General features: G+C 35.4%; 1 protein-coding gene across 11 annotated transcripts in view; it reads right to left on the bottom strand.

Annotated features, from left to right (window-relative positions):
- The window catches only part of TTC27 (tetratricopeptide repeat domain 27), a 157,098-nt gene that overhangs the window by 45,546 nt on the left and 96,160 nt on the right, over nucleotides 1–15,392 (bottom strand). For all 11 annotated transcript variants that reach the window (XR_015802287.1, XR_015802291.1, XR_015802288.1 and 8 more), the window contains exons 15-19: nucleotides 14,771–14,823; nucleotides 10,658–10,823; nucleotides 4,419–4,616; nucleotides 959–1,070; nucleotides 258–358 (exon numbers count right to left, since the gene is read on the bottom strand). Coding sequence is in view for 1 of the 11 variants with exons in the window: in XM_014876407.2 (XP_014731893.2) it covers nucleotides 258–358; nucleotides 959–1,070; nucleotides 4,419–4,616; nucleotides 10,658–10,823; nucleotides 14,771–14,823 (630 nt within the window). In the remaining 10 variants the exon portion in view is untranslated. The remainder of the gene's footprint in view (nucleotides 1–257; nucleotides 359–958; nucleotides 1,071–4,418; nucleotides 4,617–10,657; nucleotides 10,824–14,770; nucleotides 14,824–15,392) is intronic.

The following is a 15,392-nucleotide window of genomic DNA, read 5'->3' as shown; positions in this document are numbered from 1 at the left end:
AAAATTCTACTTTACTCTAAAATGTCAATGCTGCCTCTTAGACTAGTATTGTAATCAAAGCCTAGCAGGAAGAAGGAAAATAAAAGTTTACTCATAACTGGAATCCTTAACAGCATAGAGACGAACATTCACCTGATGATGCACTGAGACAGGCAGGTATTATTGATCTATAATTGATTCAAAACAGAGAAATTCTGGCAACAGACCAAAGATTCCTAGGCTTCAAACAAAAATTCCTACCTTTCAAACATTCCTACCTTTGCCTTGGATGACAAGCCACGTAAGTTGAGCCGAGCTGAAGAAAGTATCTGCAAAGCTTCCTGACGATTAGATTTGTTCTTGCTGCATTTTATAGCCACTAGAATCCAAATACAGAAGGACCCCAAAACCAAAAAGCATTACCACTCTAGCAATAATTTTTGAACAGAAACATTTAATTAAAGATCTTGATACCTTCCACAGACAATTTTAAATGTAATATCCCCCTCAAAAAAACACAAAGGAAAAAAAAAAACCACCAAGTAATTTTGAGAAGATGACTCTAAACACAACAGGTATCTGTATCCTTCTTGAACATAAGTATCATGGAACAGGGAATAATCTTACTAAGTTTCATTCATTTCCTTACTGGCACTCTCAATCAAACAATTTATGTGATGATCTAAGGACTGAGATGATCTGCAGGCACATTTTCACTTGCATTATGAAATTGCTAGATCATGAAATTAATTGATTCCATGTCAACCAGTCATATGTTTACTGACTCACCCTACACAATTTCTGCCTCATTCCAAGTATATTTTTGTATGCAGTATCAGGATGATACTCTCTATTACAGGACTCCCAGTAGCAGGAAAAAATATAACAGGTAAAGCAGAGTATTATTTTGCCACTAAGCCTAATAAACATTTATTACACTCTTTATGAAAAATAAAAGTCCTTTTCAGGTAGAACATACCATGTGCAATCTCTATGGCTCCTTTCACCACTTCCTTAAAAGAAGAAACATCTTTCTCCCAATCACTTGATTGAATTTCACATTTATGTGCCTTAGTGAGATACTGCAGTGACTGCAAGGAGGAAAAAAAAATTATTAGTATGTCAGAAAATCAACTGGGAGACTAAATTAGTTTTTAAGCATCTACAAAATTAGTGGTGAAGCCAGAAAATGAATCTCTTTGCTATACTTGATTTCCTGTGAGTTGGAGTAGCGTCCTCCTCTGCAGCAGTAAGCGCCAGCTGTAACACAGATGTTCTTCACCAACACTGTAGCTCAAGTATGAGAAGCATATAAAGTAACATGTGTCTAATTTTTATCTTTTAAACATCTGTCTAGACTGATGGATGTGACCCATATTTGCCAAGTCATCATAATTAAATGCACATGAAAAACAGAGAAATACTTGCATTCACACCTCAAACAGCAAATTCAGATCTCAAAAAATTATAATTGAATACATCAAAGCTTTCTTCCTGTATCTGTAATCTTGGGAAATACGCATTTTACAGATGCAGCTATTAGTTGCCATACTGCTCTGGTTCTCAGTGTAAACAGGAAAAAAAAATGTAAAGAATATGGGAGGAGGGTCCCATTAAGGGGAAAAATAATTTTAGCAGAAGAAATTAATTTTTGCTTTTAAATTTTGTTTTCTGTCTACAGCATCAAAAACATGAAACAAATACATGGCAAAAATTACACAGCTTAGTTCAATGACAACTCTGGTTACATTTTAAAGAGTTTAAGTATAATGTAAAAGAATAAAAAAATTTCAGTGTGGTACATATACATGAGCACAGTAAAGACTTCTGATTTTGAGGGTTGTCACCTCAGAAGCTTCCACCTTTCTCTCCCACCAGAGTTCCAATCATTTTGGCACAGGTGACTGAACTGCTCATGCTGCTGTAAATGGCAATAAAGGGATATTAAGTCAAACGAGAGTGAATTATTTTTCATAATAACCTAGGTTATAACTGGTAGTAGTTCTGACAAGAAGAGGCAAGAATTTCTAAGAAAAGGAACAACAGTTTTTACAGCAGTCTGATTTCAGTCTGCATGTGTCTGAGTCAGAGCAGCAAATTAGGGGGGTTTTGCTGACAGATGTCAAGGAGAGGAAAGAATTCAAAGTCTTGTGGGCTGTTTGTTTGCACTCCTGGAACCTGGATTTATCCTGAAAGGAAACAGTTATGAGCTGGGGAAAGTTCAAGGAACAGAAGGGATTCATAGCCTGGGATGGATCAGCAGGAAACTTGAAGGCTGGGAAGATTGCTCAGTGGGAAAGGTGTGGACTGGACTGCATTCAGTACAGGGAAGAAAGGAGTACGGAATGAGGTGACAGTTCAGATATATTGAAGCGTCAGAGTAAATATATGCTAAGCTAAAGGAAAAAGCTCCAAAACAGAACCACAAACCCAACACTTCAGTAGTTTTACACTCCTAACTTGCAAATCTTTGATTCAATTTACAAAGCACTGCTGTGAATTCTAACTGTAGACCCCAGTGATTCATGTGGCTTCAGATGTATTCAGCAGAGCAGAAAAGTAAAAAACCCCAGCAGCCAAGACACTCTTTTACAATAGCCAGACATACAAGACTGTTCTTTCAAATTCAGTGTTAGGAACAAAATTGGTTAAATATAATTAAACCTGCATTAAATAAGGTGCAGAATGGAAGGGCATGGAGTAAAGGTCAAACCCTACATTTGTAAGGAGGTGCATGACACTTTTAAAGGCTTATTCCCATCTCTTTGTCCTTTGGTGCCACAGTATAGTAAATAATGTCCTTTTAGAATTCACTGACCTTTTGCCTAATAAATGTGGGTGGCACACTGATAATACATCTAGAATTTTTCTAAAGATATGGTTATATTCACTGAATATCTGACTGACCCATGATGCTGCTTGTGGCAGCAAAGCAAATTAATACAGGTTTTATCATTCTTACTTCATAATATGATATCAGAAATCAGTGATTATTTGGTTACAAATTAATTTTTACAATTTAAATTAATATATGCTGTGGATGTAGGCAGTTTGGCTCTTTTATGATCTGGATCTATGGTACTGTCATACCAGGATATTTGGATACACATGTAAGAATACCTTAAGTATTTATAAACATCATTTGATCTCACAGGACAAGCTGGATTGTGTGTTCCACAACCAGTCTGATTAGGAAACACAGTTAATGTACTGTCTACTGTACAAATTGAAACCATGTTTTTAACTGGGTTAGTTAAAAATATCATGATGTAACCAGATTCTGAATTGATTACATTCATAGTATAGACAGGGCCTTTTCTGCTTTGCATGTCTGAGTAAGAATTTGAGGATATATTACAGGATATTGCAGTGTCTGTACTTCTGCATTCTAAATAGGCCAAATCCCTTTTACTGTTCAGCTGTAAAGAAAAACAGGGAAGACAAAAGGGAGGAATTGGAGGTATAATAGACACTAGCAATGACTAAACAAGGCTCTTCACAGGGCAGAACACAAAGAGACAAAGAGCAAGGCATAAATGATTATAAATTTAAGCCCACAGGAATACAATTTGTAGTCTAACCATCTTCATTGCTTGACATAAGCAATCCTCCAGAGAGGCATTTTTTAACCAGGCCAAAGGCATACCCCATTGGAGAACACATACTGAATGCTGACCTTGTGTGTTTTCAACTTCAGTGAAGATCTGATAACCCTTAATTATTTTTGAACTGTGCAAGGCTATATGAACTTTTTGAAGCACACTCCAGCATACAACAAAGTAAATACTTCTAGCAGTGCAGAGTGGTTTTTCTGGAAACCCAATCAACTTAATTCCTTGGGAAGTGATAAGGACAAGAAATGGAAGTTAACATAACAAAAACAGTGATGGGTAAAGAGAAACCAATGGTTCAACAGACTAAGAATTAAATAGCATTATTTAATTCCATTTTAAGCTAACTAAGGACAAAAAATTTCTACTCTGGGTACTCTAACTGTTAGATTATTTTAAGTGCACTTTCCCTCAGTGATTGCAAAGAACACAGATGACTTATGCCACTACTGGATTGCACCTTTAAGATCCCTTTTTTTTTTTTCAGAAGCTGCAATATCCTATCTTCAGAATCAAAAATTTCAATTTGAAAAAAGCCAAACCCACACCACCATTTGATTCTAGACATCAGACTGTTGCCAAGAAAAGTTTCAGAATACAAATTCAGGACAATACATATATGCTGTGATAGGATGTTTTGAAGTGAAACACTGGTAAAAAAAGAAGATTTTTTTTGAAGAAAACTGATGTCAAACATCTTGCTTCTGTTGTATTTAAGAAAAACGTGTGCTGTAAGAACAGGAAGAAAAGACAATGAGCTTATAAAAACATTAAAGCAAAACAGGCCTGGAACAGGAGCATGTCCTACTATAGCATTATAGTTCTTACCTTTTCAATATCTTCACCACTATCATTCTCTCCATTTCCATAAAGTTGAGCATAAAGTCTCCAGATTGCCCCATCATTTGTCACTCGTGAAGTGACTCTGCCCAAGAGCTCTTGCAGTTTCCCTTTCAATCCACTTGATACCTCTCCAGCACGATCTGCCAGACCATCCACTACTGCTCTGACCAGAATAGCCAGTACCTTAAAAAAGAGGCAGGAGAGAGTTGTTATTTCAACTCAAACCAACATCAGTATATATAATGTTATCAGTAATATTTTATTAATGAAATGTGGTCTCTATTAATGATTGTGCCATATGACAAATACAGAATTTACTAAGGAATCCATAGAGTAATTCAACTCATTTAAATCTCATCTATAGGATTCTATGTTGGTGAAGGTGAAGCGGCCAAAAATCTAAGACAGATATTTAGGTAAAGGAAATTATAGCAGAAAATAGCTTATAGCTATTTTTACCTTCCAATACAGTTATAAAAAGATCAGTAAACAGGCTGAGCCAAATTAATTCAGGTAATGGAACAAACAGTTTTTTACACCTGCAGAAAGTGAAAGATGTACAGTGGATAAGATGGAAACTGGAAGGCAATGGAATACCACCTTGGGAATCTCTGTCTTTAATGCACTCCTGGTGAATTACTAGTCAAATCACCATCAAACTCTTTTACAAGTACTCATGAGTGGCCATACTTTTTGAATCACTTCAGAATGATCTGATCTGCATCTGATCTGCAGAAATGCAGGTGGAGCATGTGGAGCTGCTGGTGGGAGCTTGGTTTTGCATGTAAAAAATGCTATATTATGCCAGTCTTTTTGTCCCAAACTGGACATTGAAAACTAGAAAACAGTGTGACTTTGCCTCCATTTCTTCTCAGCAAAATAAGAATCAGCAAATGTAAATCAAGGCAGTAGATCATACGATGAAATAGAAGAAAATAAATTCCAGAAAAGCTGTGGCTTATCAAGTGAGCAATGCCCATCCTGTACAGTGCATGAGACAGAGACTGGGGAAGAAATAAGGATGAAAACAAAATGAAAGTTTCACCAGGCTTGCATTCAAGACAGGCCAGTAAGAATTGCACAAACACCTTCATGCTGGTACTTCCTAACTTGTGAGCCTTTCATTTGGCAACTTTAATGTTTCAACGCTTTTGTCCACGTGACACTATCACAATAAAATCACACTCATAGCAATATTAATATCAAGATAAAAATAAAATTAACTTCAAAGATGACCTGTGAATAGCTGCAAACCCTACAAATACACCACTGCTCTACTAGAAGTAGAATAGGATGCATCCTCACAAATCAAGATGCAGTTCACCAGCAGAAAGTAATGCAGAAATTGTGACAGTATCAAAGTATATTACACTTAGAATGAAAACACTTAGAATAAAAGTTTAGCATTTGTGATGCCACTTTCAAAAAATAACATTTCTTCTATAGAATGACTCAAAATGTATTTCAAAAAATAGTGAGTTTTATCAGATATAGAAAATTCTTGGCAGAACAACCCAAATCAATCAAAATGGCTGATAATTTTATTAAATAGATCTAAGTAATATAAGAAGTGAAAACAAATATAAATGTACCTGGTATCTTTTCAGAACTAATGGTATCACAGTAACATCTAAAAATGAGTTAAACAGTTCCCCTCTTGTACCCCCAAAACCACAGCATTTGATACACTCCTTATAAAATGATATCACAAACTGACAGTTCCTTCTTTTCAAGATCTCTTAAGAGTCACTTAAGAGAACAGAAAATATGATCAACTATTAATTAGTCTAAAAGTTCTGAAATTCATTTATATTCATGATTTGGAAGAAAAGGCACCAAACCACATCATTAACCAGGTCTTCTATAATGGGTTTCTAGAAAAACACCAGCAAATGTTGATATTTCCACTACTACAGCACTGTAATAAAAAAACATAAGAGGTGCAAGAAAAAAACAAACTATGTTCTCTTCTGACAAGGAACTAGAACTGGTCTTCAGGATTCATACATAGGTGTATGTACTTCTCAATAGACTTCTCAGTTTAACAAAACTGTTAATCAAAGTCCAAAATGTTAGTTCATGTGAATATCATATATAATCATCAAAAGTTTTAAAGCCAATTATATTTTGTTTGTACATGAAGAAAAAGTGTTTCCTTAATCTGGAGGATGTAGCAACTGTAAAATTACTTCTATTCCCATAAAGTCCTGGATTCACTTACACTTGTATCATAATAATCAATTTCCTTTTTTAGTAATCCATCATGTAAGCTTTGGCACTACAGCAGTTAAAATGAAACTAGTGTCAAGACCCAGATTAAAGGGTCCATTAAACAGTAATGAATCATTAATGCTACTTGGTTGTGCATACTCGTTAAATAAAGTTATTTCAAACTGCAAGTGAACTGTAATCATCCAAAAGTATCAGCAGTGTAACAGAGCTTTGCATTTAGGTTGCCATAAATGTTAAAATTTCTATTTTTGAGAGATTTTAAACTGTCATACATACAATTAGAGCAAGGCTCTGTTGGCACAAGATCCCAAACAAGCAGTAAGGATTTTTTTGGTTGGCTGTTTTTTTTTCATGCCTCTTTTAATGAACTGGGCTCCATATGACCAGAGTTCATGTTTAGTATGACATCACACCATCTGCATTCCTCTTTCTCCTTTGCTTTTGTGAATAATGTGTTAACTACAAACTGAACAAAAGACATTGTGAGACAAAACCTTAGAAATAAACCAAGGAATTTATAAATGCTGTGATTTTCATCAGTTACTCTCATTTCACAATTGTTCTCCAAACAACTCCTTTATTATAAAAATTCTCTTGGTCAAATCATTTTTAGATGCTTCACTAATCAATCTTGACGGTGCCCAAGAAAGGTGAGAACCCCCAGATAACAGATCCAAAATGACAAACCTGCAGTCTGTGAACTCTCCCTATTCCCGTTCCAAATTAAGGGTTTTATAATAAAGACAACTGTCATTAGTGAGCTATTTAAATGAAGTAGAGCTCCAGGAATTATTAATTCCTATCCTCACTTCTCAAAATCTCCTTGGAACATGCTCTTGTGGCCTTTTGTTAGAAATGGTTTGGCAACACGAATGGCTGAAATGAGGATGTTACTTGATGGAATGGGTACCAGAAAAACTTTGTTAGAATCTCAATAGCACAGAATTGCAAAGTCTTTGTCCATACTCCTGTATTCATAATCTTTGACAGCACACAACGAAGATATGGTTTCTGAAACAGTATATCTAAACAGTTTTTCCAACCACAAAATAACTTAGTCATTCACAGTACTTCAACATTCCAAGCAAAAAAAGGTGATTACTTCCACAAGCACACATGTGATGGAAAGTACTATAATCAGGAGTTGCAGAAATGTTCCAGGTACATTTACTAGCTCATACCAATCATTCAGAGATCAAATTGATGGTTATAATAGGTAAGGCTTTCTCCTTAGGTACTTTTCAGTGACTGATTTACTAGTGGAAACCACTGATAATTCAGTTAGCTTTTATATTTTATTATGTAACACATGTATTGAAGGTTTTCCAGGTATATTTCTTAGCTTTGTGAACATTAAATATACATGGAAATATGAAGAATTTTAAGAACCAGTAAGGGGGGAAGGTAAGAAAGTGCTTTTAACATTTACACACAATGCTAGCAAACTGAGACTTTTGAAACTGTCCTTTGCTGTAATCTTTTACTGCATTGTTGCTCATTTATAAAGAGCCCTTTAGCTCTTCCTTGTTCAGTTCCATCCACAGAATCAGTGCATACGTATCTTCAAGTTTCATGATATCATGACCTCAGAACCTTTGCCAAAGGGATAGTAATGTTAAATAACTAGAACAGCACAGAAGCAAAATTTCCCAAATTTGTGTGCTGTACTCAGAAGACTGTCACAAAGAACAACAATGGCCTAACAGAAATCACCAATAAGAATCTGAATGCTTTACGATTATTAGAAGAAATCAGTGATTTAAAAATATGACTTCATGCTATTCTGAAATAAAATTTTAAAAGTCTGATGTAACTATAGAAATTAAGGGCATTTCAAATTGCACACTTGTAATTGATACATTCAGTCTCACAAGGGGTACTCTGCAACAATGACTATGCTAAAAGCAGTTGGTTTTCACAAGGAACTGGAATCAATGACTCAACTTGTTTCTTCCAGTCCTGTGCATATTTATTTTTTTTTAAATTCCTACCTTGTTTCTCACCACTATCAATTAAAATCTATGATGACTACAAATACTAAATATAACCTGAGAGAAGATCATACTACGTCGAATGAAAACAATGCTGTATATTTTCATTTACTCATGTTCATGATTTCACATTGTCAAAATACAATTGCACAAGATGGTTATAGATCATCCCTATTTAAAACAGTTCAGTTGGAAAAAAGGAGAGGCTCACCAATTAATGTTGAACTGTGTAAACAATTTCAGCAGAAGCTTTTATTTTTATCTACTTCTTTGTTTTGCTATGGAAATACTCTTCTCTTCTTTGTAAGATAATTGTTTCAAGCCTGAAATTCTCTAATCAGGCTCTGAGGTTTTTCTTGGCAACTACTAAATTCCTCCTAATTGAGGAGGAACTGTATTAGAAGCTACAACGAAACCCATCAAACACTTCACATATCAGAAGCCAAAGTTAAAATTAAGTAGTAAAAAGAATTTAGGAAAGATAGCATATATACTTCTGCAAAAGTTATAAAAGTTGTATGAGAACAAGACGAAAAAAAGTTATGGAACAAAAATAGAAATGTAATACAAGCAATATCCTCAAATCCTTTAATAAAATACATTACATAAAATTTGACAAATAACAGTAAAAGGCATCTGTATCATCTCAAAATATCTCAAATGGGCAAATATATGTAGGAACCTCTATTCCTAGTCAGCTGTCAGTCTGTTTAAAATAATACAGACCACCCCTAAAACTGCTATTTTAAGTAACAGTCGAGAAAAAAATTCATTTAAAAAAGCCAACCATCTACAAGATGCTCCACGACAGGCCCTACCAGAACTACAGCACTCTAGCTGCCAAACACACTAATCTTTACCATATATAGTACAGTTTTCCATTGACACTCTTTAATGCTAATGTTTAATGTTTAGCTATACCAAACCTGAAAGATTTTATTAATACAAAATGTTGTCCTGTGCATGACTGGCTTTACTAGTGATAAGTATTGCACTCATGTACAATTTGTTATTAAAAAGTAATGTGAAAAAAGTATTTAACACCCCAGCCCCCTATCACCATATGAGATGTTTCCACAATTGTAACCAATTATATCTGCTCTCTCTCCTCATCACTCCCAAGATCCAGGAAAGCTACTTTTTTCTCTTTTTATGGGACATGAAACAAAACATACCCCTGGGATCCATAAGCAGCAGCAGCTGGTTCCTCTTACCCTGGTACTACACAATCTCCCTAAGAGCTCATAAGCCCTTCAACCAGATCTGCTAATTTTGCAAAGGCTCTTGGAGGTGTTTTATTATTCTCCTTGAGAGATTCTTTGGCTTGCCTTTCAGATTCACCTTGCTAATTTCACTGAGTGTGCAGAACCCTGCTTGGATCAGAACCTGGTTTCAGGAAGGTAACATCCCAGCTGAAGCTGCTAAGGTAGTTTCTCTAGATTTTGTCCAGAGCATACCTTTACAAACACAAAATTTAACTGACCTTAACTAAATTACGGTGAAAGATGAGCAAAATATCTCTTTTATTTTTCTTCGTTTTGTTCATTAAGAATCAGTATTATGACCGTAATGCATTCAGTTTACTTTCAAAGGCTCATTTGTGGAATTTTCCAACACATGGGAAAAGCTTCCCTTTCTTTCAAGAAAATAATTTATATTATTTCTGATACTGAGATATGCAGGAACAGTATGGAAAGATGGAATTATGCACTGCATTTTATATAAAAAGAAAAATAAGTCTTAAAACTGCAAGGCTCGTGTGTGTCCTTTCACAAAGTCTGATTCAATCTGGATGCAAAGGTTTTCAGATTTGTCCCATTTCACTTTAAATATTTATTCTTAGAGTTCAGATCTCCAAAACTTAAATCACTTGCCTATATAACTTCATTGGCATGTGCACTATCATTACTGATACTACTACCAGCAGCTATCAGCAATCTCTCTGTCTCAGAGCAAAAATTAGTGAACATATAGGATGACTAAATATGAAAATTTCCCCACCTGTGTATCCTTGTACTTTTCTCTTAAGTCCATGAGCCGGTGATAAGCTTTAATTGCTTCTGAAAACTCTCCAACGTCAGTACTGGTGAGAAGATAGTTCTCCCATATTTGCCAGTGCTCATAGTTGCACTTGAGAGCTTCTTGGAGGGTTCGAAATGCTTTGATCCTAATCAATAATAAAAGAATAACAGAAATGATTACAGAAGATTTCTAGATTAAAATCGGTTGGCATGGCACCAACTAAAAAACTGCTTATTTAAAAAATCACATTTCTAACACAGTGCGAGGCAAAAGCTATTGCTCATATTTTACAATACTGGTAATTCCTTAATGTCTCTCACAAACTGTTTTGTATTAGTTCATACACAACAGTACACTCTGTAGTTTGAACTAGTTAACTTCTCTTAGCTCTCGCAATTATTTTTTTACAAAAATTTATCATAATTTTGCCATCAATGTCTATATTTTCCTTTCCAAAATTTTAACTGGAAAGAAACATGAGAAAACAATCTTACTCATGCTGCAGTTGTAACACACATTAAAAAATTAAAATCCACCCAGTTCATGACAGATGGAGAATGGTATCAACTTATTTAATCACATAGAGGAAGGTTACTTGACAGCTTTTTGTGATTTATTTTAAACATTTGCACATGGCAAACACACATATCTATTGCACAGAAGCCCATAGTTTTCAACTGTTCAACACTACTAGGGTCCTTCTCCATTCTGACCCATCTCATACTGACAGGGAAAGTGTTACGGAATAAGGGTGGACAGCACAATTCCTATAAAGTCATCATCAATTTACAAAGCATCTTTAGTTTTTCATATGCATCCACTGCAGGCATCTCTTGACCATTTCCTTACCAAAGGAGAGCAGTAATGACATTCTCTGATAAGAAAATGCCATGGTAAGGTTTGTGAGCTTTCCTAGGCTGGAAAAAACCCCTTCCTTGGTAAGGCATAACAATACATCTCTTCTGAATAAATATCATCTAAAGATGGCCTTTTGTCAAAATATGCAGTTCCATATTGCTTGAGTAAGCTCTTAAAAGTGCTTTCTCTAAAGAAAGAAAGCCCAAAGAAATTGTTGGTTGAGTTGAGTTTCAAAAAGAGAGTCCAAGAGAGTGTAAACATCCCAGCCAAGACAATGTAATATCTAAGTAGTTGATCAGGCCATTCTAAGTTTGAAATAAATTTGGTCAGGGAAAAACATAAATAACTGACAGTCTAAGGCCGTGACATTAAGAATTATCAAATACACACAAAGAGAGTGGATTGATAGAGCAAAATTATTTAAGGAGAACAGGTCATTTGGCATAGCTAGAGCAGAACAGTCCACATGCAGGACCTTCCCATGTCCACTCCACTTTTCTCTCTCTTCTGATATATTGATGTGATGCTGATGAACAAATGTACAAACAGTTGAGTTTTCTCCATGGTTAACAATATCACTAAGGGATTTCAGACCCCAAATTTACTAGATTAAATTAGAAAAGAAGACAGTCCTGCTCTGTGGAGACCCTAAAAGGCATTCCCTAGTTAGGGAAACACTAGTTAGGGAAGCCTCTCTCATAGCAAACCCCATTCTCTCATGCTAATGTACACCTACTTTGTTTGCTGGCTTGGCCCCATGTCCAATCCCTGTCCCTCAATCTTTCGGACACTCCCACCCTGTTTCCATGTATCCATGTATCCATGCATGTGGCTGAAATAAACACCTCTGTGCAACTCATACAAAGGCCCTTCCTACTTCTTTACCTGCAACCATCTTAACAGCTACCCAGGCCACAGCACTGCTCCTTCTATGGCTTTTGGTACAATGGAAGCTGGCATCTGCCACAGCTCTCTGGCAGGCTGGAAGGTGTTCTGCCTGACTCATGTATTGCTTCTGCAACTGCTCTTCAACACCTGTAGGGTAAGCCTGTATCATCTCCCCCATCTTCCTGAAAATTATTAAGTTATCAGGAGGGCAGATGTCAGTAAGATGGAAATCTGAAATGTAGTCAAGACACCAAAGGGATGGGATGGAAATAGTATTCCACAAATCATCACTCTTGCTATGTAATAAAATCCTCTAGATTCACAAAACAAATCTGTGTATTTAACCAACCACATAATGATGGACTGTCCTTAAGCAAATTCATACCCAGACAGGAAACAGCAGCCAGTAAAAATGCATTATCTGGTCTTTGAATCCAAGAATCTTTCATATGAAGGACAGAGGGCCAGTCCCAGTTTGTTCTGAGAAATCTGAGACCTAGATTTCAAAGACCTTCTGGCACACAGCGTAGTTTTTCTGGTAAACCAAAGCATGGAGTCTGTTTTTACCACAATTAATTTTTCTGAAAGAAATTCAGAATACAGAAAACTTGTGGAGTCTTAAAAAGCAAACAACCCCAATAATCAACTCCTGTCCTTTGGGTGTTAGTAAGTTGCTTGCATACACTTTTAAAAAAAATGTACTTATATTTGTTGTGTGAGACTCTGCCAAGCCTTGGCCAAATGCACAATCTATGAGTAGGCCTGAATTAAAAGCTTGGTTGGAGTAAAGCCAGATTTTTTTTGAGGGAGTGAAACAAAATAATTAACTTAAAATATCTTATTTTTATTTTCCTTTTTTTTAAATCCTCACTTCACTTATTTTTTTTTTCTGGCAGGCTTGAAAAATAAGAATTTATGTATCCCCACAAATATTATTCAAGTGTACTGCTATAGATATTCTCTGTTTTGAGAGTTAAATTAGCTCATACAGTCTTGACCTATAAGTGACTACACAAATAATCAAAGAAGTTGCTATTCCACAGCAAGTACAGGCCACACTCAGCTATCAGCACACAATACTCACTTAAACTTTACTATACATTGAGTCCCATCTCACATGATTTCTGTGGAAAAAGAAGCTCGGTAACATGCCCTCATTTATTGCTTTTGCTACCATATCAAATAGGTTACAAGTTCAGTATGTACTTAGCACATTAGATCACAAGAGTAGATTAAGAATAATAAAATTCAAACAGTAAACTGAAACAAATCACTCAGTAGTTTCTGTCTTCTAGCAGATTAGCAGACAGAAAAGGATTTTAATTAAAAATGCTTTTTATGAAACAAGCATAAGCCAGTACACTGAGCATCCGATATTTTGAATTGTATGGAAAAGAAGGAGCAACTACCACATGAATTGCACATACTCAAGGCACTGCTGAAGACAGAAAGAACTACTGAAAAGTTAAAACAAGCTCTTGCTTTCTGTTACTTTTTAGCCTTGTGTATTATTCTAACACTTCATTTTCTCCTCCCTCCTGCTCCCATTGACATATCTATCCCCTAAGTCCATATTACTTCTCACTTTTCCTATGTATGTTTATAAATTTACACTTTTATGCAAGCTTACTATTCTTTCTGTCTTTTTTTACTTTGCCTCCTGACTACATAACCGTAAAAATTGATGTCAGATTTCAAGTAAGTTTAAAAAATAATTTATCTTATTCTTTTGTTTCATTCTTTGGTGACAAGTTATAATGTGAAAATTCATAAATATTAAATTCTTCCAGGTAAACTTTTATTACATTGTGCTGAAATACAAAATAAGAGTGGCAGTCCACTTAGGTGGACTTGTACGAATCATTAGTTTTGAGGGAAAAGAATAAGCCAGGTAGCATGTGTGCAGACTTCCATCTGCTTTTGTCTCCAAAAACCAAGCTGGCTGGTTTTCCCTTAAATCTACTGAGGATAATATCCTATGAAATTACACAGGTCTGAATACATCATTTGCTTGAAATGGACCTATCTTCTTAACTTCATGGCCAAAGTAGTTTTTATTATTCATCTTTATTATGAATATTTTGTACTGATTATACTTACTACATCATAAATACCTCTAACAAGAAAAATGTGTAGAGTGGCTGCTACTTGTATAAAGGTTACAGAATTATTTCCTCTAAAATAAAATAGTTACCAGTGATTCAACCTGTGAGAGAGAACTGAAGGGCTAAGAATTACAAAATATGAGTTAAGCACCTTATAATAATAAAAAACTCAACGTCAAAAAAAAAGGAAACCAGTTATTTGTTTTGGAAGCAGTATCTTCTAATTCTTTTAAGTACTTACTTCTGTTTTAATCTGATATAAGCAGTTGATAAATTGTTCCAGGCCTCAGCATTCTGGAATGATAAAAGGAGAAGTACTAAAACATTTATTCACTTACATTGTGCTTACTTGATAAAAATACATAAGCAAAACTACTGCCAAACATCATCGATTTTGCTAATCACACATATTAACACATACATTCTACATGGCAGTTAAAATATTACATAGAAATATAAATTATTATATTAAAATTGAAATAAATAAATATTTGACTACATCAGTAACAATCAGGTATATAAATATCAATTAACTGCCTTGTGCTTGCAATACACCAGGTCAGCTCTTGCCTTCAGTCTCAGGTAAACAAGTATCCTCTTCTAGGGCCTAGTGGGAATGGCTGGAAAGGTCAGTGCTCCCAGCAGCTCATCACTTCTCACTAGCTGGAAGCTACTTAACCTGCACCACTCTCTGTTACTGGACAAAAATGATCTGATGTCCCCTAAGGCACCTCAGGTAAAACCAGCAGAGATGTGTGGAGATGATTCCTGCCCTTCACCTGACACTGCTGTAAATGTGAAGCCCCATCACTGAATTCAGTGAAGTGACAACTGGAAACGATTGAAGAATAGTCTGAGCACTG

Source organism: Sturnus vulgaris, chromosome 3 (assembly GCF_052056855.1).
Source record: "Sturnus vulgaris isolate bStuVul1 chromosome 3, bStuVul1.hap1, whole genome shotgun sequence".
Taxonomy (NCBI): domain Eukaryota; kingdom Metazoa; phylum Chordata; class Aves; order Passeriformes; family Sturnidae; genus Sturnus; species Sturnus vulgaris.
The sequence above is the reverse complement of the archived record's forward strand: the minus strand, read 5'-3'. Positions and strand labels throughout refer to the sequence as shown.